Here is a 26,898-nt window from a genome sequence, read left to right as displayed (position 1 = left end):
TTAGCACCTCGCTTAGGACAGCCAAGTACAAAAGCCTTGAGACAGGAATGAGATTGCCACGTGGCCATCAGTAAGAAACAGTAACAGAACGGTCTCGCGCTACAGATTTATTTTTCACGGTTGCCTCACAATAGCTAATAATTCCATTCGCTTCTAGTGAACCAAGAGCAAAAACGCTGGTTTTACAAAGAATGAAGACATCTAGTGGGTGCCTGTCTGTATATTCCGAAAACAGGACAATAAAGCTCCGTAGGGTTTGGTCACCGCTTCAGCAGGAAGGCACTGCCCTCCACACCCTCAAATATCAACACTTCTGGAATATTCTCAGGAACTTCCTCCTGCCAGTACTTCTTCAAGCCACTGTACATGTAGGCCTTCGCCTTCCCGACCCTGGGCCCATCAAGCAACTAGTGAAAACAAGTTCTCTTCACCGGGCGGTGACACGAACTCTTCAATGCTCAACTCCAGGAGTCACGAAAGCGCGCGATTACGGATTAAGTCCCAAACATCACTTCCGGTCACCTGCCCGGCAGCCCTCGCTCTACCGGAAGTCGCCAGCATGACGACGCAAAAAAAAGGCAGTCGTGTGCGTGTCCGTCCCAGCAGCCAATGGGTTCTGTCCACCTCCTTCCTCCGTCGCCGATTGGTCTAACCGTGAGCTGTGACATTCAAGGGCGGGGCGCAGAGGGAGATACCGAGGCCGAGAGGGGCCAAGCCCCTCAGTCGCCCCAGAAGACGGGAACACGGGGTAAAGATGGTTTACATCTCGAATGGTGAGTTGTAGGGTCTTCGGGGGCGGCCGCTGGCCCGGGAAGCCGGACCCGGGTTTCTTCCATCCTCGCCCGCCGGCCCGGCGCCGCTTTCCTGAAGTCGCTCGGCCCTGCGGGGCGTCAGCCGAGCGTCCCTGAGCCCGCTGGCGGGGGCCGAGGTCCGGGTGGTGACGACGGTGCCGGCTGCCTGGCGCCCTCGCCCACCTTCTGACTGGGTGTCGCCAACGTGGTCTTTGCTCTCGGACGCCCGCGTCCTTAGCTAGTAATGACTACAGGGTTAACACCGTCTGTCTGCGTAGCGCCCGTGTGTGAGGCGCTGTTTTAACTTTTTCGCTATCAAACCTATTCAGTCTCTACAGCGCCCTGTTCAGGTAGTTGTTTTGTTATCCCGTTTTGGGGGCGGAGATTCTGAAGCGCCCCTAGGTCCAGTAGGTTGCCTAGCATCGCTAAGGTAGTTAATGGTTCAGTCGGGTTTCGAGCAGAGGTGACTGTTGTCAGCGTCCTTGCTGTTATCGACTAGACGGTCTTTCTCTATAATGTATAAGGAGAATTAAGTAAATAGGATAGGCTTCCCTTTCCCCTCCCCCGCCCCCAGGAGTTGGTAGCTAGTCATACACGTAATTTTTTTTGCCCTAATTCCAAGGGGCACAGTAAGAAGCACCGCCCCCTGTAGGAACAAGGTAACTAGTCCCAGAGTAGAGAATGTGAGAGTGACATAATTCAGTGACTCTCTAAAGAAAGTGTCTGGTGGCACCTGGGTGGCTCAGTCGGTTGAGCGTCATCGAACACTTGGTTTGGCTGAGCTGAGGCTCATGGTCTGGCGGGTAGTGGGATCTGCCCCGCCTGGGGCTCCGCGCTCATCCGGGAGTCAGCTTGGAATTCTCGCTCCCCTTTGCCCCTACCCGTTGCGCTTGATCTCTCGCTGTCTCCAAAACAAATAAATTTTAATTTAAAAAAGTGTCTGGAAAGGAAGGACCCAATATGACTGGGTCAGACCAGTGCCAAAACTGTCTGCCCACCTGTTTGATTCAGGTGAAATCAATGCCTTGGTGCAATCTTGAGCAGGATCGCTGGAGCTAGGTCCTTGTTCTATTTGAGTCATCTGTTTATCTTCAGAGAGGATTAAGGTAATTGAGTGAGAAGTCTTCTGGCTGCGTGCACTTGGCATTTTTCTGCACTTCAAAATGGCTCCCCTCCTCCTGGCCCAATTAAAAATGAAACAAGTAGGTTGATGGACCCTACACAAAAGCATCAAAGTTTCATCTAATTTGGGGCACTTGCAGAATTTGTGTTATATCCTTTGTGGCTGGCAGCTTCTATTTATGCATTATTGAGTAATTCTTTGTAGTATGTCTTCGTGTGTATGCACTGTCATAGTGAAGTGGGAGAGTGAGGTTCTTGTCTCACTGAGTCGAAAAATGAATCTAGACAAGAGAGTGAGTAAAGCGATGGAGTTTTATTAAGTGAGGATACAGAAAAAGCTCTCAGGAGTGAGAGGGGTCCTGACAGGGTTGCCACTGAGGGCCTTTAGGGTTGGTCTTTTATAGAAAACTAACCAGGGAACTTAAATCCTTTTAACATCTCTATTGATAGCACCTTTGAGTAAGGACTAGTAATAACACCTTCAATGGCTTACTTCCTTTTTAGGGTCCATAATTCTTTGTTGGTCACAAGTAGCTGTTATAACAAGACCCCACCTCTGACACCTAGGCCAGGGTGGTCTGGTTTGTTCCCTTAGCTCTGGTTTCCCTACGCCTCCATATTTTTGTGATTTTTGTGAGCCTGATCCCATAGCCCCCTACCTATCTCTCCCCTACCTAGCCTCACCTGTCCCTTAATAGAAGATCCATATAAATAATATAAAGGTCCTATTAAGGCCTTTTATCTCACTTTTATAGTTGAGAAATGCCAGTTACATCCAAGCAACTTATTTCCCTCTGCGGATATTGGGAGAGGAGGTTTCTGCCTTCGGAAACTAGGAGGGAAAAGTGCTAAAAGCAAGATACAACAATGCAAGTGCATACAAAGGGTTCTTTAGAGTCACAAAGAAGGAATTGATGTGTTCTAGTTAAATGTCTTTTAGAAAGATTGAATTTATCAGCACTTCACAGTGAGGAAACATTTCTCTTACTGTCACATGACTTTTTCTTTAGCAATCCTAAATGATGACTAGCCTTGCGAAACTTTTTCTCAGAGCAGGAAAATACCACATCAGCCAATGAAGCAGAGCTAGTAAGAGGCAGAACCAAGAGCGTCACCCATGCTCTGTCTTGAAGTGTATCCCTTTTTTGTCAATAGCTCCATTGAGAGCTCAGGTCCAAGTGGATCCTTGAATGTAAGGCAGACAAAGAGGAATTGTAGACCCTGACTGAGGGGGTGGAGGTGAGTGTGGTGAAGCCCTTGAGAAAATGGAGAGGAGAGGTGGTTGACAGCTCTTTTCCCAAAATATTCAGACCTTTTAATTCTCAAGCCTAAAACTCTAGAGCACTAACTTTTCATGTAGCTCCATTATTATAAAGTGGTTTGAAAAATAGATCCTCATTTGTGCTTAAGACAAAACTGGAGTCCATAGGGGCATCTGGGTGGCTCACTTAGTTAGGTGTCCGACTCCTGATTTCGCAGCTCAGCTCATGATCCCAGGGTCCTGGGATTGAGCACAGTGTCTGGCTCCCTGCTCAGTGGGGAGTCTGCTTGTTCCTCTGGCCCTCTGCCCTTTCCCCCGCTAGTGTGTGCCTGTCTTCTCTTTCTCTCCCTCTCAAATAAATAAATCTTAAAAAAAACAAACAAACCTGGAATCCGTAATTGGAATCAACAGCATCCCATTATAGTGGAATTACAGAAAAATAGTGGTTACTTTAATGAACAAGGCAAATTCTCTTCAGTACTTAGAACACCCAGACTCTTTGATTTATGGAAATTTTAACATAACTGTAAAGATTTGTAAGAGTGTGTATAAACAACTTTTTTTATACAGGAAAGAGACTTTGCAAGTGAAAAGAAATATTTTCACATTTAGGAAAGTGGAAGTGGTGTGAATATTCTTCTATATTCACTCATTCCATTTGTTTCCTCAAAATACTGGAATAAACAGAGATTCATGCACCGGCATTCATAGCAGAATTGTCACAATAGCCAGTGGGTGGAAGCAACCTAGTGTCCATCAACAGATGTATGCATAAACAAAATGTGGCCTATACACATGATGGAATATTAGTCAGCCTTAAAAAGAAGGAAGTTTGGCACATCTACAACATGGATGAGACTTGAAGACATAAGCCTGTCATCTAAGTAAGAATACTGTCTGATTCCTCATATAAGGTTCCTAGAGCAGTCAGATTCATAGAGACAGAAAGTAAAAGGGTGGTTGCCAGGAAGTAGGGGAAGGGAGAAAAGCGGAGTTCGTGTTGAGTGGGTACAGAGTTTCAGCTGGGGGAAGATTTAAAAAGTTCTGGAGATGGAAGATGGTGATGGTTGTACAACAGTGTGAATGTACTCAATGCCGTAGAGCTGTACACTTAAAAATGGTTAAAATGGGAATTTTCTAATTTATATTTTGCCACAATTTAAAAAGAGAAAAGAATACCTGAATTGTCACTCACCAAAATTAGGAACATAGGAAAACATTTGACATGTTAAAAGAATGACCCCTAGATCATAGAGCTTTACTTCCCGGAACCCTTCCTTAGAAGGATGCACACATAACAAACCTTTCCTTGTGTTGGCCATCTGGAAGAGTGAACAAGTTGAAAACTGAGTCTTATTGTTCCCTAAGCAACTAATTGTAATACATGTTGTGTCAGGGATTTGTAGTACTAACTGAAGTTTCTTTTTTCTTGTCTGTAGGACAAGTATTGGACAGCCGGAGTCAGTCCCCATGGAGATTATCTTTGATAACAGATTTCTTCTGGGGAATAGCAGAGTTTGTGGTTTTGTTGTAAGTGTTAACTGCTCTTACTAGCCCTGATATTTAAGTTAACAGAAGTACATTAGGTACATTATGTTGAGGTTCTTAAACAAGCTGAGCTTTTCTGAAACGGTTTTTAATTATAATGTATATATTTTAATTATTAGCTTTGCTAAGTGAAATTAAGACTTTGGTGGTGGTAAAGCTGCCCCAAACATCTGACAAGTATGACTATGATAGTTAAGTAGCTTGACTGTGGCTTAGCCTTGGTGGTAACCATTTCAATCTGCATCTATGGGACCAGGCTTCCCTATTCTAATGCCAAATGACAGTGCCTCACTTTCTCTCTGCTGTTTCAGCTGTAGTGTGTGCAGCTTTTACTCCATATTATACAATAAACCAACAAGGGGAGTTAGATCTTGATAAAAAATATCCCAAGTAGTAAATTTGTTTTTTTAATTGTTAGATTTGACACAGGAGACAAAAATTTAAACTCTACCATAATTTCAAGCAATTCTTAGTTAAATGCATTTTTTGGTTTTTCCCATGCTGTTTTGTGAAAATTGTTCATCAACTACCAACAAGTCTTACTCATGCTAATATATATATATTTATATTTGAATGTCACATGGCATAGAACTGCAGGGGTGCAGAGATGTGGAAGACTGCCCCTTCCTTCGTTGACTTAATTCATACTACAATGGGTGTTGGGCTGGGCATGATTGTGGGAGGTGGGCATCAGAAGAAATTACTCCAGGTGGAAGAAACACAGGGAAGATGGCAGAGACGTTTGAATAGCAGATTGTGATCTTTATACTTAATTGGATTGTCGCTTTGATTTAAAAAGATTAATCTGATGACTGCATGTAGCATAAATAGAAGGGGGGAAAAATGGAAGAGATGGTTCTGTAGAAAAATACAGTGGGACAGAGGGGCCTTAAGTTACCCAGTGCAAAACTTCCTTAAAGTCTCACATTTCACCTACTCCCTGTTGTTTTTTTTTTAAATATTGTTTTAACTTAAATTCTTTCCCGTCCACAAGTAAAGAAAATTCCATTCAGATAGATTCCCAGAAGCCCTGTGTCTCTGGCACACCACCTTAGGCTCCTCCCTCATCAAGGTAGCATTAGGTAGTCTGTTGGCATGGGAAATGTGGGGGAAATGAATGTGCAGTACTGTAAAAACAGACTCAGGCCTGACAGCTGAGTGGAGGAAGGAAGTTGGGGATGGCTCTGGTTTCAGAGTCACTCCTAGACTCTGTCAAGGAGACCTATTAGCATGTAAGAAAGACAAGGAATGGTGGCTTTGGCCCAGAACATAGCACCTGTGTAGACATGTGCTACATGGTGTTGTCCAGCTGGCTTCGAGAAACGTGGGGTTGGAACTAAGTTGGTTTAGTCATCTGTTCACAGACATAACCGAAACTATGGAGATACATTTTATAATGTTGAAAGTGGTATTTTTGTTTTCTGCCCCTTTTTTCAGTTTCAAGACTCTGCTTCAGCAAGATGTGAAAAAGAGAAGAGGATATGGAAACTCCTCTGATTCCAGATATGATGATGGAAGAGGGTAGAACTTTTTAAATTGATAATAGATATTTTACCACTCTGTAATTTTAATTAAGTTAAATACTATAGATGGATAGATATAGGCTCATGGAAATAAAAGGTTTAAAATCTATTTCACAAAATTAATGCCTTACTGTAAATTAAGTCAAGTTGCCTCTGATTTGATAATTAGAGTCAATTTGACAAAGCTAAAATGTATATCAAATATCCTATGGGAAAAGTCTAAATTAGAGGATGAAAACTGATGACCACCATTAAATCTAGAGATTTCACTTTAGAATCTGGATTTCCCTCTAAATCAAAAAAGAGAAGATGAAGCGGCATGGGGTTGGACTTGTATTTCCATGGAGCTGGGTTTCATTTGGGCGTTTATTTACAGGAAGTACTGTTAGGTCATCACAATTTCTTGCTTGACTCACTTTTCTCATGTACATTAAGTGTCTGGTCCCTGTAACTATTTGAATTTTCTCAACTGCTGATCTAATTGTTTCGTTCCTATTTTAAATAAAGAAAGGGGTCTGAGTGTTTGAAAGGAACCACTTGATGTCTACTAAACAGTAGAAATTAAATTTTTCTTTTATTAGGCCACCAGGCAACCCTCCCAGAAGAATGGGTCGAATTAATCATCTACGTGGCCCTAGTCCTCCTCCAATGGCTGGTGGATGAGGAAGGTAACTTAAAATCTGAAATTACTCTGCAGAGATTTCATTTTGGAAAATATCTTCTTAGGGAAGTTTTCTTCAGGGAAATAGAAGTTACCCACTATTTTGTTATTATTCAGACATCTTATTTGGAAAAATATATCTTAGCCCTTGAAAAATTTATTGAATTTTGTTATCAAAGTATCTTTTGAAAAAAAAAATTGTTGGGTTTTTTTGGTGCAGATCCAAATTAATAACTAGTAACTGATTGTTAAACACTTTCTTTTAGGTAAATGTCTGCTCTAGGAAGCAGACAAGTGGACATGCACATTCATAACTGAGGGAAACCATCAAGAAGTAGAGCACTGACCATGCTGGACAAGGAATTGAATGTGTATGCCTGAACAAGGATTGCTCTGTGTCCTCACAGACAAATGAGGTCGTGCTGGGAATTCCCTCCCCAGGGATCTGGCATGACTGACATGCAGTTCTATAAATGTACATGTTTGTCTCATCATTTTGTATAGTTTATGAAAGTATTAATGTAGTTTTAATAAGTAAATATTTTTAGGTTACAGAACTTGACTTCTCATCTTTGTATAATTAAAAAACTCGATTTGAAGAAAAATAAAACGTTGTGTATTCAGTACAATTAGTGTCACCTCTTTAACTTCTGAAATAGTATTCATTGTTAATTTGTTCTCATTTATAAATAAATCACATTGTATTTATTCCAGTAGTATACATACAATTTTATCTTGAAACATATTTGTCCTATGAATCTTTAATACAGAGTATCAGGTTTGCTACCAGATATAATTATCAGGGTAATTGTAAAGCCATAACCAACAAACCTGAACTACAAAATGATGATTGGCTAGGTGGTCTTTAAAATCATAGACTTCTGTGTTATATTGACAAATTTGAATTCTAAATCATTGCTTAAGATACTGCCTGTTGGCTTTCACCCCCATGAATGCTGGTAACTCTCATATTCTTTCACTAGAATGGAAGCTCAGTGAGGGTAGGGATTTTGTCTTTTTTACCCCAGTGCTTCGAACAGTGTCTACATGTAATAGGCACTGAAATACCTTGGAAAAATGAATAATACAGATAATTCTGCTTTGTGTTGAACAGTCTTTGAACCAGAGTGTTTCAGGTAAAAGCATTTTTTCTTTTTAACATTTTGAGAGAGTGAGCACACAAGCGGGGGGTGGGGTGTGCCAAGGAAGAAGCAGACTCCCCACTGAGCAGGGAGCCTAACACGGGGCTCGACCCCAGGACCCTGGGATCATGACTTGAGCCAAAGGCAGATGCTTAACTGACTGAGCCACCCAGGCGCCCTTGGTAAAAGCATTTTTATATTTATTTGGAAGTATTTGTTCAAGTATTTGGAAGTATTCAACCCTATTTGCCAGGAAATGGAGATGTAGTGACATACTGATCTTCAAACATAAGGGGCAATTATAAGACAATTTTCAGGTTAAGGATAACAGAGACAGTTTACTGACCACTCAAGTCTGTCAGACATTTTATGTTTTACATATTAATTCTGACACACTACAGTAGGTAGATGATGTTTGCATTATATAGATAACATGCAAGGGTTCAGCAAAGTTTTGTGATTGTATGACTAGTGAATGGCAGAGTCATTCTGTCAAATCACTTAAGTGGGGAGGAGACCTGGGCAGTCTCGGGACATGACGGCTTCTCTGTGTGTGTGATTCATGATCCCCGCCCCCCTGCCCCTCCACCTAACTCCTCTGCAGGACTCTTTAGGGCTATTCTATAGTCCTGACTTCCTCCAATATTTAGCTCTCTCACTCTGAGCATGAGGTAGACTGCTGTAGGGCAGAAATGTAGCCTCTTGAGTAGCTTGTGTTCAAATCTGGTCCTTGCTCTCAATAGCTTATGCTCCTGAGTAAGTTAGGTCATTCTATCCCAGTGTACTCATATGTGAAGTGGGGATTAAATTCCTACTTCAAGGGATGCTTCATTCATCAGTATTTAATCCACAAATAATTATTGGGCGCCTACTATGTGCTGAAGATAACAGTGGTGAATAAGACAAAGTTCCTCTTCATGGAGCTTGCTTTCTAGTGTGGGAAACAGCAGGCAAGTTAAATACAGACTTAATTCCTGCTTCAAAGGAAATAAGATAACAGGGAGGCTTCTCTGAGGTAACATTTGAGTTGAGACAGGCTGAGAAAGCCAGCTGAGGGAAGAGCACCCAAGGCAAAGGGGACAACATGAGTGATGGCTCAATGACGGGAAGGGCTTGGCATGTCTGAGAAGCTGAAAGAAAGTAAGTGTAGCTGGAAATGCCAACAGAAGGAGAGAGATGAGGTGAATTTAGAGATGTAGCAAGGACTGGATTAAGAATGGTTTTCTAGGCTGTGGTTAGTTTAGATTCTGTTCCATGAGCAAGGGGAAACAAAGCATGGGTTTAATTTTTGAGATGACACATTGGTGGTATTAGATGAGTGCTGGGTCTGTAGTACTGACAACTACATACTTTACAACTTGACACTTGGGCAACTGAATTAAGAACAGACTAAAGAAAGACCAAGCAGGGGGTTGGGCTATAAGGCTTTTACAGCCCACGTGAGATGATACGAGTTTGGGCTAAGTAGTAGCAGTAGGAGTGGAGAAGTGGGTTCCTTCAAGATGTATTTTAGCGACTACCAGATTTGCTGATGAATTGGACAACTGAAGAATCAACCTGGTATTTACCGAGTTGGTGAAAGTGGCAGTAGGGTTTTTTTTGGCGCGGGGGGGGGGGGGTCGGGGCGGATCAAGAGTTCCAGTTTGGGCTCATTTGTAACGCTTTGTGGACATCCAAATGGAGATACCAAATAGGCAATTGGTTATCAGTCTGGATCTCAAGGAGACTTCTAGACTGGAATCATGTATTTGGGAATTACCTTCATATGTAAAGCCATGAAACCGGATAAAGTCATCCAAGGGGTGTGGTGTGAGGCGCCCTAACTCAAGAACACCTTAACATCAGAGGCTGGACTGAGCATAACCAGCGCAGTATGAGGACTAGGAGTATGTGTGGAGTCTGGGAAGCCAGGAAGACGCAGCTGTGAGCGAAGCGCGATGCCGGGTACTAGCTGCTCCTTGGTGAGCGCTCAAAATAAAACCAAGTCCGCTGTGGCCATGCTACCGCCAGGACCAATCACAGCAACACCCACCCATCCACGCCCCACCCCCGCCGCGTCCACCTCCTCCGGGCGGCTCCGCCCCTCCGCTTTCCCGGAAGTCTCCCGGGCGGCTGCCCGACGGCCATCTTGGTTGCCGGGCAGCCGGCTGAGAGGCTACGCGTGCGCAGGGCCCCTCCAGGTCCGGCGGGTGCGGCGCGTCCCTGAGGGCGGAGGCCGGTGGGCGCCCGCGGCCGCGATGACCCAGGCGGAGAAGGGGGATGCGGAGAACGGGAAGGAGAAGGGCGGGGAGAAGGAAAAGGAGCAGCGCGGCGTGAAACGACCCATCGTGCCCGCGCTGGTGCCGGAGTCGCTGCAGGAGGTGAGACGCGGCGCCGGGGGCGGGTCTCGGCGAGGGCCTTCCGGCGGGGCGGGACCGGGAAAGCAGGCGGCGACGCGAGGCTTCCGGCCCACGCCCCCCCGCGGTGGGTGGTGAAGGGGCTGGTTTCCTCCGCGGCCGGCCGCGGACCCGGGACCCAGCTTTCACCTACCTTCCAAGCTGTTGTGGGGTGTCAGTGAGCGCAGGTAGAGTTTAGCACCGGGCAGACACAGTTGGCGGGGCAGGCGTATTCCTCTGAAGGAAACCTCAGGGAGTGGAGTCCAAGTATAACGCTAGGAAAAAGGGCAGACGATTGTCTGAATAGACATGAAGAGTTTGTGTGTCAAAACCAGAACAAGAGTAAAGCCTACTAACCAGAAAAAATTATTTGCAGTTGCATGGCAAGCAAAGGACTTGTGTGTGTGTGTGTGTGTGTGTGTGTATGTATGTATGTATTCTTACTGATCAGTGAAAAGAAATATCAACGTTGCCGTAGGAAAATGGGCAAATTCACAGCAAAAGTAAGGAAGCATTGAAATGCTCAGTTTCATGTTGGACATCTCTGAGCCAGCTTCCTAACTGGTGGATGGGTTAAGGATAACACCCAACTGGCCAGGCAGCTGTAGGATATATAGCACCGTGCGGGCTCACGGTAAACCGCAAGGGTGGTTCTTACTGTTGCACAGGCCTGTTTCTCCACCCGTCTAGTTGAGGCAGCCGACTGGATGGTCTGTAAGGGCTTTGCGATTCCCACCCTCTAGGATTCTCTCATTCTGTGAGTGGGAGGCAGGAAGGTAGAGCTCACAGTTGGGCGCGGGGCTGCAGGTATTAGGGCATGGCGTGGGATGGGCTAGTGCAGAAGGCCATAGGGAAGTATTGGGCACAAAAAGCAGGTACCTCCTCTGGCCCCGATGGCCTGGGACAGTTTAAAGGACGTGACCTCAGGACCAAGACCTGAAGAATGATTAGGACTTAGCCAGGGGGAATCTCAGGGAAGGAAAACAGTGTGGAAGAGAGCTGGTCCGGGAGAGCATATGAAGTTTTGGTGATCAGGATGTCAGAAGTGAGGAAGAAAGAACAAAAGGTGACACTGGAGATCTTAGCAGAGCCTATCATGAGGGTCAGCCAGAGTCTGCTTTCTTCTGGAAGGCAGTAGAGAACTTTGGAAGAGCTAGCCAGACTGAGCTGTATGATTAGCTTAATCCTCACAATAACTCTGAGGTAGGAGCTTCATCCAGAGTGAGGAAGTGGTGCCGTTTGAATTTGAAGCCAAATGTGTGAATACCTAGCCTGGGCCCCTAACAGGGCCAGCAGCATTTCCTTAACTTAAGTTAGCTGTATAACAAACACCCTTTAATTTTTCCATGTTCTCTGTGGCTTTTTCATATCCATTAGTTGCTTAGTAACTTTTTTACTCAGTCTTGTTTAAGCAGTAATATTCGGGAAATGATTTGTGGGATGTACTGGCTAGTTTTTTCCTAATATGTTAAAATAAATAGGTAATTATTAAAAAATATTTGTCCACACTTTGGAAAACTGCCATTACTAACCCCAGAGCGTTCCAGTCAATGTGCTGCGGCCTGTGTGCTGTAAATGAGGCACAGGTATCCCTGATGGCAAGCAGCTTCATCTTTTTACTCCAATCTACTGCACAAATGTCTGCCATACCACAAAAAAGCTTGGGAAGTACTATTTAACATCATGCCAACCATGTGAAAGAGGTGCGTTCAACAAACACCTCCTAGGCTCCTGTGTGCCTGGGCATAGAGTAGTGAATAAGACAGAAGTGATCCCTTCTTACATGTAGGTTTTTGTGCATTGGGAGGGCAGGCAGTAAATAATTACAAGCATGACAGGTGCCATGAAAATTATATTTCCAGGGGATAAGCAAACCTAGTTCAATGACATTTAACTTCAGAACTAAAGGGAGAAGTAAGATTTACCAGGGAGAAAGGACATAGCAGGCAAAGGGAGTTACCTGTGTGAAGACCTAGAAGTCAGTGTGGTGAGTTAAGAAATCAAGAGAGATCTAGATTGGGAAGATTAAAGAGACCAGAAAGGAGGTGGTTCTTGAGTAAGGCAAGAGAAGTAGACAGAATCTTGATCTCACAGGTTCTGGACTTTATCTTACAGGCAAGCTATGGAAATGTTTTAAATGGAGTCATGCAAGAAAACACAACTGTAGCTCAAGGGCAGGGCAGAGTAGGTGCAGGCTCAGGAGTCGTGTACGAATGGTGGTTCTCCACAGAGGGGATCCTGTTGTCACAGGGATCGTTGGAGTCCCTACTTCCCTTGCTCTCTACTGAAACTCTGGGTCCCTCAGTAAGTTTACAAGGTCAAGGTTCCCCAGCTGATGCAGATTATGTTCTGCCCCCCTTGCAAATTACAGATCTGAAACAATTACCATCTAAAAGTAAAGCCCACAGGAATCACTCCACTGTCCTGATACATGCTGCTTTGTCATTTCTTGTTGACCACCATTTCCCAAGAATGGATTGTGAAATGCAGCGAAGTTTTCTGACCTATGAGGATAGAATAGTGAACTCTGGCATTTTAACCCCAGACTTTTGCCAGATTAAGTAAATAGCACAGAACTAACAAGGGATAAAGTGTTTTAAAAAACAATGAGCAAAATGTGGCTTATGCATACACTCAGAAGTGGTTGATGTATAAAGCCTTACTTTCCAGCATTACAAAATCATAATTCTGTGCTTATGTGAATTTCTCCCCTAACCTGTTCAACCAGTGATTGTCAAACCTGAGGGATCATACTGATCACCTCAGGAACTTTTGAAAGTTGCAGATATCTAGGCTCTCTCCCTGGAAATTCTGAATCAGAAAATTTGTAGTGGAGGCTTAGAGTCTAGTTTTTTATTTACAAACATCTTTAGGAGATTCAGATTTAGCTAGTATTTTGCTAGTTGTAGTATTCCCTATACTTACTCCTTGTCTGTTTCCCCTAGTAAACTGAAAGTTCTCTCGTGGTCAGGATTTTGTCTTGGTCACCATTGTACCCCCAGTACCTGGCACAGAAATGCTCAGTAATTGTAGTAACGTTGACTTGCATTGGATATTTATGGTTTCGTTCATTTAAACAGATGTTGACCTATGTACTGTGAGTCAGATCCTGGGAGCACAGAAATATGAAATGAGTTTGCATTCAGGTAGAGAGCAATAACTGGACGCCTCTCAAGAGCTACCTTCACTGAATTATTTTGATACCTGTGAGTCTGATAGTTATTACAGGGAACTCACTTCTTAGTCTAGCCTGTTACCTGTATGTTTTTTAACTTGTTACCTGTATATTATTTACTGAGGTCACACTCCTGTGTTTTGTATTTGCAGCAAATCCAGAGCAACTTCATTGTTGTCATACATCCAGGTTCAACAACCTTAAGGATTGGTCGAGCCACAGACACACTTCCTGCTAGCATTCCTCATGTCATTGCACGAAGACACAAACAACAAGGGCAGCCACTATACAAGGACAACTGGCTCCTCAGGGAGGGACTAAATGTAAGTCAGAAATGGAGGATCTGGAGAGAAAGCCCACAGTTGTTTCCTTGGGGGAGCTTAGACATCCAAGAATACTGTGTATACTTGAATTAACATCTTCATAGCTTTAATGTGTTTTAAAATAGTAACATCATTCAGGGTTACAAGTAGCATTTTTCATGTGAGCTAGTGGTTTTAGATTGTAAAAAAATAATTATGACAAAAGCAAATCAAAATTGTTTTAACCCATCAGTATGAATTGGGTATTGATGAAGGTGATTTTTAATGGAAGATACAGAATTGTCAGTCACTTAAAGTGATGCATTAAGGTCTCTTAACAGCCATATTTTTCTCTTCCAGATACTTAGAGTTTATATTGAGTTTGTATTTTCACTTCCTTCAGTTTTAGATCAAATTATAATTTAAAAGCAAGACTGTATATATCCTTGCAGTTAGCATTTACGTTATCCTACCTTGCAGATAGTAATTATCAGAAGAATTTTTCATGGTAGGTGTTAAAATATGCATATTGCATTGTAATCCACTTTTAAGTTTTAGATGAAAGATAGTTTTAGGAACCTAAAATTTCTGTACTTCTGTTAGTAAGCTTTATTTAGGGTTCCACTTTTTTTTAGCATAACTGGAAGACTACCTAAGTCCATTTCAAAGCTTAAGTGTAACTTGAGGGTATAAGAGTCTAAATCCATTTATGTCTTTGGATCTTATAGTTCTATAGGACATAAATCTCAGGAGTAAAAGTTGATAGAAAACAGTAACTTTCCATGGAGATATTTATAGATGTGTTTTTTACAATGTCACAGGGACTTGAATACCTGCTGAATAAACAAAATAACCCGAGTGAATATAACATTATTACAAAATTGTAAATATGAGAATTATGTAGATGTTTGGAAAAGTCTCTAAAATACTTTGTAAATACTAAGTAGGTATCCAGTGCTTAGGACCGTGAACAATTTTATCACTTAAACTTCACTTGAGGTTATAGATTTTTGCAAATAGTTTGTTTATGGTGAGGGTTCCTTTCTGACTTTTTTATTTATAAATAATAAAAAGATTACTTTGAATTCTTAAGATTGATACATATGGCAAAAATTAAGGAAATGCTGCTCCTTGTTTATGAGGGAGCATTTCCTCTTGGAGGATTAAATCAGTAGTTTGCCACATTGCTTTCTCTTTTCACTAAATCCTTTGTGCTCCTGGTGATGGGTATATTAAGGAGGGCACGTTCTGCATGGAGCACTGGGTGTTATACACAAACAATCATGGAACACTTACATCAAAAACTAATGATGTATGGTGATTAACATAACATAATAAAAAAAATAAATAATAAAAACAAATAAATAAGTAAATCCTTTGTGCTGCTCAACTTTCATTTTTTTCCCCCCAGAAACCAGAGAGTAATGAACAAAGACAAAATGGCCTTAAAATGGTGGATCAAGCAATATGGTCTAAAAAGATGTCAAATGGTACAAGACGGATTCCCGTGTCCCCTGAACAGGTTCAGTCTTAACTCTTCAGATTTATTCCATCATAAGTGCTATTCATGTGCTCCCTTGATTTCATTATGCAAGTTAAAGGTGGAATTTCCTTAAAAAAGAAAGAAAAACCATTCATAACCACCTACAGAATACCCAAATCAGTGTCGCAAATGCTTGGGCAAGCCAAATAATTTAAAAGATAGTGTTTCTTGTGGCAAGTTGACAAAAATTTATAGTTTACTTGAGACTCTTAAGTGTCTAATTCCAGGATCTTGGTGGGAAGCAATATTCTTACTATAATTGCCATTTTAATATGATAAATACTATTAGAAATGGACATGAGTTGGTATAATATATAGATGTATATTCAGCTTTAAACAGAGTGCAATATTAATTTTGGACTGGCTATGAATCACAGCCTAAGTTATTAAAACCATGGGAAAAAAATCACAATTTTGGAAAAGGCCAAGAGCATCTTTTTGTGACCAGTTAGTATTTTGCCAAGTATGTAGGATTTGTGATTAACTTTTGCTGCTGTATCTGGTCTATGAGAGAGAGAAGAAAAGAGAATTCATACTACATTTCTCCTCTCCCCTCCCCTTTTTTCTTACATAAATTCAGAGAATTTTCTGGTGTTTCAGGCACGCTCCTACAACAAGCAGATGCGACCTGCAATTTTAGATCACTGTTCTGGAAATAAGTGGACAAACACATCTCATCACCCAGAGTTTTTGGTGGGAGAAGAGGTAGGGAACTTTGCAGTGCCATCCAGTTCTAGTTGTTTCCTAGAATTCATAATCTTCCTTGCAGATCTGGATACTCACACAGGCTGCTGTGATGTTAGATACTCCACTCTCAACATTTGGAAGAGTCAACAAATGTTAATCATAACTCTGGTCTTAGATATTTTAATGTGAATCCAGAAAAAGCCCAAGAGAAGTTTTAACAATATATTCATCTCCCCATCTTTTTTCTAGGCCTTGTACGTTAATCCATTGGACTGTTATAATATTCACTGGCCTATCAGAAGAGGTCAGTTAAATATTCACCCGGGACCTGGGGGCTCCCTTACGGCTGTTCTGGCAGATATTGAAGTAATATGGTCTCACGCAATCCAAAAATACTTGGAAATCCCCCTGAAAGATTTAAAGGTGAGCTAAAATTCACAGTTACTTGGATTGGCTTTAAGATTCTTGATCAGTAAAAGTACATATTACTGGGTCGTCTGTAATCTAGTGTCCTTGAAGCGTTCTCAGTCTTTTTTTTTTTTTTAAAGATTTTATTTATTTATTTGAGAGAGAGAATAAGATAGAGCATGAGAGGGGGGAGGGTCAGAGGGAGAAGCAGACAGCCTGCTGAGCAGGGAGCCCGATGCGGGACTCGATCCCGGGACTCCAGAATCATGACCTGAGCCGAAGGCAGTCGCTTAACCAGCTGAGCCACCCAGGCGCCCTGAAGCATTCTCAGGCTTAAGGTGTTGAGGATAGCTTTCCTTCTTCACTGACTTCACCTCTGGTGATTTCTCTTTTTCTTACTGCGTTTGTTTCTGTGGGGTCCCTATCTATTGCTCTGCAACCAGCAAGCTTGCTCGTGTTTAGAGAAGGTTCTCTCTGGACCTTTTTCAGTTCACATTTGTTGTCTTATTTTTAAATTCACAAGGTTTTGTTTTGTTTTCTTTTTCAATTGAAGTATAGTTGACACACAAGGTTACATTAGTTTTAGGTGTACAACATAGTGATTGGACAACCGTATACATAATGTGCTCACCACAAGTGTAGCTGCCATCTGTTACCATACAGTGTTGTTACAGTCCCATCGACTATATTCCCTGTGTTGCTGTAGCTTTCATCCCCATGGCTTATTCATCCCATAACTGGAAGCCTTTATCTCCCACTCCCCTTCACCCATTTTGCCCATCCCCCTCCCTCCTCCACTCTGGCAACCATGAGTTAGTTCTCTATATTTATGAGTCTGTTTCTGCCTTTTTTGGTTTGTTTTGTTTTTTTTTAGATTCTGCATATAAGTGAAATCATACGGTAATTATTTTTCTCTGACTTATTTCACTTAGCATAAGGTCCTATAGGTCCACCCATGTTGTTGCAAATGGCAAGATCTCATTCTTTTTTATGGTTGAGTAATATTCCATTGTATTTATGTACCATATCTTCTTTATCCAATTATCTGTTGACAGACACTTAGGTTGCTTCCATATCTTGGCTATTGTAAATAATGCTGCAATGAACATAGATGTGCATGTATTTTTTTCAAATTAATGTTTTAATTTTCTTTGGGTAATATCCAGTAGTGGAGTTAGTGGGTTGTGCGGTATTTCTGTTTTTAATTTTTTAGGAATCTCTATTCTGTTTTCCATAGTGGCTATACCAGTTTACATTCCCACTTTTTCTCCACATCCTCACCAAACACTTACTATTTCTTGTCTATTTGATAAGTAGTCATTCTGACAGGTTGAGGTGATACCTCATTGCGGTTTTGGTTTGCATTTCCCTGATGATGAGTGATGTTGAGCATCTCTTCATGTGTCTGTTGGCCTTTTGTCTGTTGGCCTTCTTCTGTGTTCTTTGGAAAAATGTCTATTCAGGACCTCTGCCCATTATTTTAATTGGATTATTTGTTTTTCTGGTGTTGAGTTGTATAAGTTCTTTATATATTTTGACTATTAACCTCTTATCAGATATATCATTTGTAGATGTCTTCTCCAGCTAAGTAGGTTGCCTCTTCATTTTGTTGATGGTTTACTTCTCTGTGCAAACTTTTTATTTTGGCATAGCCCCAGTAGTTTATTTTTGCTTTTGTTTCCCTTGCCTCAGGAGACATATCTAGAAAAATTAGGGCTTATGTCAAAGAACTTGCTGCCTGGGTTTTCTTCTAGGAGTTTTATGGTTTCTTCAGGTCTCACATTTATGTGTTTAACCCATTTTGAGTTTATTTTTGTCATGGTGTAAGAAAGGGGTCAAATTTCATTCTTTTGCATGTAGATTTCCCAGCACCACTTATTGAAGACACTGTCTTTTCCCATTGCATATTCTTGCCTTCTTTGTCGAAGATCAATTTATCATATAAGTATGGGTTTATTTTTGGGTTCTATTCTGTTCCATTGATCTGTGTGTTTTTGTGCCAGTACCATACTGTTTTGATTATTATAGCTATGTAGTATATCTTGAAATCTGGGGTTGTGATACTATTTCACAAGTTTTTAATAATTTAAAGGAAAAAAAACCACACAACTTCAACATTTTCTGTTTTTCGTTAAACCTAAAAGAGAGGTTTGAGCTTTTGTTCTGGGCCTCTAACCATTGCTGCCATCATTTAGAGCGAATGCTCCCTGAAGACAAGTGTAATGACATTTACTTTGACCTGACTTTAGTATTAACCGTCTTCTCTTTTTTTTCTTTGTTCTTTTTTAGTATTATAGATGTATCCTGCTGATTCCTGATATCTATAATAAACAGCATGTGAAAGAATTAGTGAATATGATCCTAATGAAGATGGGTTTTTCAGGTATGTCTGGATATTCCAGAGAAATCTACTTGAAATGAGATTGTTTTTCTTTTTTACCAACAAAGTTAATCTAATTCACTGCTTTATTGAAATGCTTATTCTGAGAGGATCTGCCCTGCTTGATTGCCCAGGAGTTCCCAGACTTTAATTGTGATTTGTCTTAGGATCTTTACTGCTCCCTAGCTAATTGCTTCTCTGCTTTTGTGTTTCAGGGATTGTGGTCCATCAGGAGTCTGTGTGTGCCACCTTTGGAAGTGGTTTAAGCAGCACATGTATTGTAGATGTTGGAGACCAGAAGACAAGTGTGTGCTGTGTGGAGGATGGGGTCTCTCATCGGAATACTCGGTAAGGACCTTGGAAGGTTGTGTTCTCTGCTCCTTCCCCCCTCACAGCCTGTTAAGCTATAAAACATCAGAAGTTAAAAAGAAAATTTGTATAAGGAATTATATATTCAGAGTTTGCATAGGAAACCCAGATTGTGGAAGTGCAAATTCTAGCAAGGCTATATAAACCCTGATTTTATCCTTCCTGTTAGAACTCTCTACTATGAGTTCACATCAGCAGCTCCTGAAAATCCTAGCTTGCCTTGTGTGCTTTCCCACAGAGGTAGCGTATATATTAGCTCTGTGTTTGGCTGTGGTCTGATGTAGAGCTACAAGTCATGCTCACGGCAAAGCTTTATTTAGGCAAGTCATGTCGGGGAAAAGAGGTTTTCGGGTCTGAATTCTCTGTCTAGCTTGTGAGTATTTGCTTTTGTCATAATTGTTCAGTGAGTGAAGAGTAGCTTTCTGGTCAAGTCCCTTCGTGATGTCATCACTGATACAAGAGGTAATAAAATAACTCTCAGGAGCAGGTTTGCTGCTTATCCTTCCTGAGACAAGGCCAACACGGGTGAGCACCCTGAGGCAGTGCACATACAGGCTCTCTGCAGCATTTTTCTGCTCCCCGGATGGCTTCTTCAGGATGCTGTAGTTCTTCCTATCCCTTAGTTGGAGATGCAGGGTATAGAAACATTTAAAAGAGGGCCTAAGCAGTCCATAAGGAAAGTTGATCTCTTGCCTTCCACCCCAAATTATGATCATTCTAAAACCCAGTATACGTTAATTTGGCTTTCCCATTGTTTATGTATTATTTAATGCCATTGGTTCTCAGAATAGGGAGAAAACACTGGGCCTGGGTCTCCCACCTCCAAAATAACATAGCAGTGCTCTTTCCACATCACAGAACCATTCAGTTAATGGGTAGTATACTCTTTAAAGTTTTCTCCTGAGACTTTGTTTTGTGTCACTGCCTGTCAGCTTGATAGACTGATGAATATAGACAGGCAAACAACTATCGGATGGTAAACCAGCGACTTAGAAATGAGTTGCATGTAGTCGTTGGTATTGTTTCTTGGAAACTCTTTTGCAGATAGCATGACTGCTGTTGGGGCCACCACTGGTTGGTCGCTAGAGTTCCATTCCTCCCTCCCATCCGTCCGTCCTGCCCTTTTCATTTTTTATTCCTACCATAAACATCTTGTGAGACTTACTATGTTTCACTGTGCCTGATTGAGTTTTTGAAATGTCCTTTGCACCTTCTGGACCAACAGATAACCCACCTGTCTTTTCTTCTAACTCTAGGCTCTGTCTGGCCTATGGGGGGTCTGACGTGTCAAGGTGTTTCTACTGGCTGATGCAGCGAGCCGGGTTCCCTTACCGAGAATGCCAGCTAACAAATAAAATGGATTGTCTTCTTCTGCAGCACCTTAAAGAAACTTTCTGTCATTTAGATCAGGTGGGAGCAAAATCAAGATTGCTGATTATTTTTGTTTCCAGAAAAAATAAAGATATTTAAAAGGCAATTAAAAATATAATAGTATTATGCCCAAGTTGAGAGAACCTTGAAATTAGAGTTCTGAAGGAGTGAGAGTGTTTTGGTAAGGTCAGAGCTGTTAGCTGTTTCTCAGGCCCTGGAAAATACAGCTGGTTTTTTAAGAAAGTGTTTAGCAAATTTATCTCTCTTTAGCATCTTTGATCAAGATGAAGATAAACCTTTAGGTGTAATGAATATAAAGGTACAGACATTTAATTAAAGTGGCATCAATTGAAGCACTTTCTTAGTGTTGTGAACAATCAACATGTTATCATTGTCATATGTGGATTCCTATTTTTTTATGCTTTCTGTTTCACACCTTTTCTTTTCCCTGACATTTTTCAAGCAATCTAATTCTGAATAACAACATTTTGAGAAACCTAAGACTGGGTATCATTTCCCAGTTATTGAGGGAGTTGGCTTATTGATTTGGGTCCATGTTTGTGTTAGTGTTTATCGATAATGAAAAAATGTAAATGGTAGAAATTTCAGAAGTGTTAAAAGGGAAGCAAGTACATTTGGACTCTTGTGTTACTAAGTTCCAGTTGAAATGGAAAAAAAAAGAAATGGTAGAACGTCACAGGGCAGCCTTGTTATAGGTGAGATTCAGATGGTGGAGAGGCTTAATTGTCATTTGAGGAGTTTACATGCACTTTTACTGGTTCACTGACAGCATCTTTTCCTGGAATCAGGACATCTCTGGACTTCAGGATCATGAGTTTCAGATTCGACATCCAGATTCCCCTGCCCTGCTTTACCAGTTTCGATTAGGAGATGAAAAACTCCAGGTAATACATAGCTGTATATTTTCATGGGCAGAATGAAAGCCAGCCAGGTTCTGTCAGGCTGAGAGAATGTGTACTTCTCTGAAACTTCATGAGGTCAGAATGTCAGCTGGTTTAGACTGTCTGCTAAACCAGCTTTTAAGCCACCAATAGAATACAGATTAAAGTAGATCTGAGGACCATCTGTTTAATTAGCCACTGTATGATTAGTTATTATTTAGAGAGAGGCGTACTTTTCTAAGAAATTATAAAGTAGCTTATTGGGCACTTGCATTACATTTTTTAAAATTTTATTTATTTATGTGAGAGAGAGTGAGAAGGAGCAGGGAGAGGGAGAAGCAGACTTCCTGCTCAGGGAGCCTGACATGGGGCTCGATCCCAGGATCCCCAAATCATGACCTTAGCTGAAGGCAGACACTTAACCAGCTGAGCCACCCAGGCGCTCTGGCACTTGCATTACATTTGCTTTGTCATTTCTCTCTGGTGTTATATCACTCACTCAGTTGGATGATTTCTGTAAGTTTTCTGGCCTCTTGTGCAATGAAGAAATAATGCTACCCCCAAAAGAGAAGGCTAATTTAGTCTACCTTCTAGGATCTGATCTGCCAGTTTTGTTTTGGGAAGAACAGAATTTAATGGATCAGTTATTTCAGAAGGCAGTGTCCTCGGTTGATCATTTTTTTTCCTTCCTTGCACAGGCCCCAATGGCTTTGTTTTACCCAGCAACTTTTGGAATTGTTGGCCAGAAAATGACAACTTTGCAGCACAGATCGCAGGGAGACCCTGAGGATCCTCATGATGAGCATTACCTGCTGGCCACGCAGAGCAAGCAGGAACAGGTCTGCAGGGATTTTGGTGTGAGAAGAGACAGCCTTGCCCCTGCAGGAGAAGTTTGCCCATAATTAATGGATTGTTGCAGTCACTGCAGTCTGACTGCATACCAAAGCTAATACTGTTTTTAGAACTGCAGATGAAATGAAGTCTAAATTTAAAATCCAGATGACAGATTTCTTCATTCAGTAGACGTTAATCCAATTTTCAGAATACCAGTCCACACACTTAAAAGTTAGTTTAATGAAAATACTTCCTGTTAGTGTATACATTATTTCCTTTTGAACGTTTATTCAGTAGGGAATATTTTCAGTAAAACCTCACCTGTTTTAAAAATTATAATGTAAACAGTATGTGGTCTAGGCAAAAAGCTGAATTCTCTTGTCCAGAGCTAATGATCCCGGTAATAGGATGTCTGATGCAGGGGCACAAATTACAGCTCTTATTTGCCAGTGAAACAGCAGCTCATGATGGAGGGAGGAGGGCTCTAAACCTTGTCTAGTCCTTGTCCCTGAGCATCAGGTGGTTAGATAAGGTCTGAAAACGAGGATTCCATAATAGCCACAGGCACAAGAATCCTACCAAAGTACTCCACCTAAAAACTCCGCTCAAGGGGGAAATGTCCGTGTATGCTGACATTTCAGTTTTAAAATCCAGCCAGTGATAGTAAGGTCGTGAGACTTGCCCTGCCTGCCAATGACTGCTTTGGAATTGTCAGCACATCCTCATCTTTTGTACACCGCATCTCACTCCCACGTGATCTGGGAGTGGGTCCAGGTGGTTGGCTGTATGCTAGCATGCATTCCCTCTGCACCACAGTGATGGACCTTTGCTTTGTAGTAGTGTAAAACAGTGCAGTAGGGACGGGTGGGTTTTAGCTGGAGAACATCAACACTGTTCTGTTCTAGTCCTGCCATCCACTTGATTGTCCTTTTGATTGATTTAAAGTCTGCCAAAGCTACTGCTGACCGAAAGTCTGCATCCAAACCCATTGGATTTGAAGGGGATCTTCGTGGCCAGTCTTCTGATCTTCCAGAAAGACTCCATGCCCAGGAGGTGGATTTGGGATCCTCCCAGGGAGACTGTCTGATGGCTGGCAATGAATCTGAGGAGGCTCTCACCGCACTGATGTCCAGGAAGACTGCCATCTCTCTGTTTGAAGGGAAAGCCCTGGGCCTGGATAAAGCCATTCTTCACAGCATCGACTGCTGTTGTAAGCATGTTTCGGAAGCTGGTTAGGTGAATGGGTTCAAGCTAGAGTCTGGTTGTGCAGCATAGCACATGCATTGAAGAACTGTGGAGCCCCTGCTTTGTGCTTGCATTGTCCGGTATTAGGAATTGGTTCTTGGCTTCGTTGGGCATATAGCATACTAGAGGAGACCAAAGAAGTTAAATTGTCACACAAATGGGAAATCACAACTATGGCAGGTGCTGCGAAGACAAACTAAAGTATACTGACTTTCAGAGCTTCTGATGGATTTAATAAGGGGTTTTTATTAGGAGGAAGAAGTGTGGAGGGTGGGAGGCTTGGCAGGGAAGACTTTCTTAGGGAAGAGCCACTTAAGAGAGATGTAGGAGGTGAGTGGGGGTTAGCCTGTCACAGACAGGGTAGCATTCTGGGCAGAGGAAGAGGCCTTTGTGGAGGCCAGTGTGGCTGGGGGGCCAGGGGCCAGGATGAAGCTAGAGAAGCAGTGTGTACACATCACACTGAACTTTGTAGGTCCCTGTAGAGATTTTGGTCCTAATCCTGCAAGTAACAGAATGGAGGGTGCAATAGCAACATGTTCACATTGGTGTTTGGAAGATTCTTCTGTCTGCATTGTTGAGGATGGGTTGGAGAGAAATCTTTGAGGAGGCTCTTACAGTTCAAACAGATGGCAGTGGCTTGGCCCAGGGTGGTGGTGGGTATGGAGAAAAAGAGTTGAAGGATTATCATTGTCTTTTCAGCGTCTGATGATACCAAAAAGAAGATGTACAGTTCCATCCTCGTGGTGGGAGGTGGTTTGATGTTTCATAAAGCTCAAGAATTTCTGCAGCACAGAATTCTCAACAAAATGCCACCTTCATTTAGGCGAATTATTGAGAATGTGGATGTGATCACAAGGCCCAAGGTCTGTTGTTCATGGTGCAGTTTGATTATATGCAAATGAAACCAGGACTGATTATTTCTAATTGTAATGTTGTATGTGGACAGATAAAGTCCTGGGAGCCATGAGCTTGTGTCTGGGCAGCTCTTAATTAAGGGTTTGGGCAAGTGGAAAAATTTCAGTAGGTCACAGATTTGGTGCAAGGAGCTTTGGGCTAGGGGCCTGGAGTCCTGGGTGTCAGTCCCTGCTGTGCTCTCCAGACTAGCATGACCAGCTTCCCAAAAGTCAGGCCTTTGGAAAAGGACTAGGTGGGGCAGGGAGAGACTGGCTGGTCTCCCATCGGCCACAACAACTCCAGTTTTCGTTGTCATATTAAGGATCTCTTGCTGGCCCCAGACCAGGGCATCTTTTGGCTTGAACTATCTTGGAAAGAAACATTAACCCTGGAATTTAGAAAAAGATTGTGTCTGTATTTCATTATATCCCATGAACAATTCCGGGGGATGTTCTTACTTAATTTTAATTCTGAGGAAGGGGTTATGGGATATATTTATTCCACTCTAACTTCAGAATAATGATTTCCTTATATGTATGTTCCTGCATATGGGGCCTGTTTGTGGAATAATAGTGAATAGTAGCATTTTCAGTAATAAACACTAAAGTTTTCTTATCGGTTGGAACAGAAAGATGTCTGTAGTTCATGGGTCCTGTATGGATGAGTCTTTAATGCACGTTGAAAAATTTGGCTTTTTAGGTATTGATTCAGCAGGGTTTTTTTACCCCCAAATTCAAGGAAATGATTAAGTATATGTCTTGTCCACTTTTGCTGAAATACCTTTATCACTTCCCTAGGACATGGATCCCCGGCTGATTGCATGGAAAGGAGGGGCCGTGTTGGCTTGTTTGGACACCACACAGGAACTGTGGATTTATCAGAGAGAATGGCAGCGCTTTGGTGTCCGCATGTTACGAGAGCGAGCTGCTTTTGTCTGGTGAAAATGGGCAGAAAGTCACTATTACAGACCAAAAACAGGCCTCCTGGTATATAAAAGACTCTTAAAGAATATATATATATTTTAATTTATTGACTTAGATGCTTAAGTTTCATGGAAAATAAATGAATTTTAACTTTTACGTTGACAATAGGACATTGGTGTGAAATTATAAGCTGCTTTTGTAGCCAGGACATTTACGAATAAATATGAACTTACTTTTCAGTGGTAAATGCTCCTGCCCCTTTCTCAGGGTCGCAGCAGCTCCCTGATGATGTGAAATGTTGCTGTTGAGTGGCTCCCGTGTGCATGCCTTGGCTTAAGTTGACCTCAGTGTCATCAGATAATCACAGCCACCAGGGGTGGGTGTCTGGCTCAGGTACCTGAATCCTGAGAACTGGCCAGGCCATTTGTGTTACAGCAGGCACACATTGTTTCGACTCAGGGGTGCTCTTAGAATTCCAAATAGGGAGAGAAAAGTTTCTTTTTTTCCTTTTCTGTTGGATTACAAAAAAGCCTGTGACCAGTTGAGCTCTAGATATCCAAAGGCAAAGATTTAAGGCTGGGCTGGCTGGCTTTTGTTACTCGGATGATGTGCTTCAGGGTGGGCTTAGGGAAAGACAACAATCCTTATCTGACCAAAACAACAACTGAAAAGGAAAACCCATTTCCTTCCTAAAGCCGAGTAGAAACAATTCAGGTAATTTATAGTTGTTAACTTGTGTTGTGCAGATGAATAAGGGGACTGCTGGTCACCTTATTACTACCAATTTAATCATCAAGTCCCCAAATTTCCTTTATCTGAAGAACCAAGAGAAGGGTTTTGGAACTCTTTGTGCTCGGTAAGATCATTTGACCTTAATCTGTGAACAGTCTGAAGCAAAATCTTAAGTACAGACAGCTATTAGCACCAGTGGTCCAGGCCTTGGTGAAGCCTTCTGAGCCCCTGGCCAGAGGAGGAGAAGGCATTGTCTGGAGACAGAAGCTGGTCAGTGAGCACAGCCTGGGGGCTCAAGAGACATGGGAGCATGGGAAATGCCTGATTCCTGCCACTTGTGCTGGGCATCTCCGTCCACCATCTGCTCATCCAGAACTGGAGATGTGGGAGTGGAATGGGACTAGCGGAGGGGCGGGGGGCTGACAAAAGTAGGGCTGGATAAGAGATGGAGGTAAGAATGGAATATAGAAAGACTAGGATGGTTAGAAGTCTCAGGGCATGGAGAAATGCTGGTCCTGGAACATTTGCATAACAAGGAGTATCCTACATAGGTGATCAGAGGTGAGGAACAAAGAGCCCATCGGTGTAACAGTGATTTTACCTTGTTGGTACTGTTGAAGACATGTGCCTTCAATTTGAAGATTGTATGCTCTTTATTTTTTTAACTTTTCAACAAAATAAATTTATACAATGTTGATTTTATGTTTCTG

The 26,898-nt window shown here is 42.1% G+C and overlaps 2 protein-coding genes across 5 annotated transcripts; both read left to right on the top strand.

Annotated features, from left to right (window-relative positions):
* The first annotated feature begins 579 nt into the window (after positions 1–579).
* On the top strand, positions 580–7,535 carry SELENOK (selenoprotein K). Of its 2 annotated transcripts, XM_025885259.2 has the most exons (4): positions 580–773; positions 4,614–4,704; positions 6,160–6,243; positions 6,827–6,917. In XM_025885259.2, exons 1-4 carry the CDS (start codon positions 755–757, stop codon positions 6,915–6,917), a joined length of 285 nt encoding a protein of 94 aa, XP_025741044.1. In that variant the 5' UTR covers positions 580–754. The 2 variants fall into 2 exon arrangements, 1 of the variants encoding a protein (XP_025741044.1); XR_012380903.1 differs by lacking the exons at positions 580–773; positions 4,614–4,704 and adding an exon at positions 7,173–7,535 and having other exon boundaries at positions 6,192–6,243; positions 6,827–6,913.
* A 2,627-nt stretch (positions 7,536–10,162) lies between these two features.
* On the top strand, positions 10,163–26,890 carry ACTR8 (actin related protein 8). Of its 3 annotated transcripts, none has more exons than XM_025885255.2 (13): positions 10,163–10,408; positions 13,751–13,921; positions 15,312–15,422; positions 16,044–16,148; positions 16,380–16,553; positions 18,828–18,921; positions 19,134–19,266; positions 20,544–20,697; positions 21,468–21,563; positions 22,259–22,399; positions 23,340–23,604; positions 24,339–24,502; positions 25,331–26,890. In XM_025885255.2, exons 1-13 carry the CDS (start codon positions 10,286–10,288, stop codon positions 25,472–25,474), a joined length of 1,875 nt encoding a protein of 624 aa, XP_025741040.1. In that variant the 5' UTR covers positions 10,163–10,285; the 3' UTR covers positions 25,475–26,890. The 3 variants fall into 3 exon arrangements, with proteins under 3 accessions (XP_025741040.1, XP_073757476.1, XP_025741041.1); XM_025885256.2 differs by lacking the exon at positions 10,163–10,408 and adding an exon at positions 10,491–10,611; XM_073901375.1 differs by lacking the exon at positions 16,044–16,148.
* The last annotated feature ends 8 nt before the right edge of the window (positions 26,891–26,898 follow it).

This window comes from Callorhinus ursinus, unplaced genomic scaffold (genome assembly GCF_003265705.2).
Source record: "Callorhinus ursinus isolate GAN/ISIS: 27379988/994484 unplaced genomic scaffold, GSC_fseal_2.0 scaffold15, whole genome shotgun sequence".
Classification (NCBI taxonomy): domain Eukaryota; kingdom Metazoa; phylum Chordata; class Mammalia; order Carnivora; family Otariidae; genus Callorhinus; species Callorhinus ursinus.
This window is presented reverse-complemented; position numbering and strand designations above follow the sequence as displayed.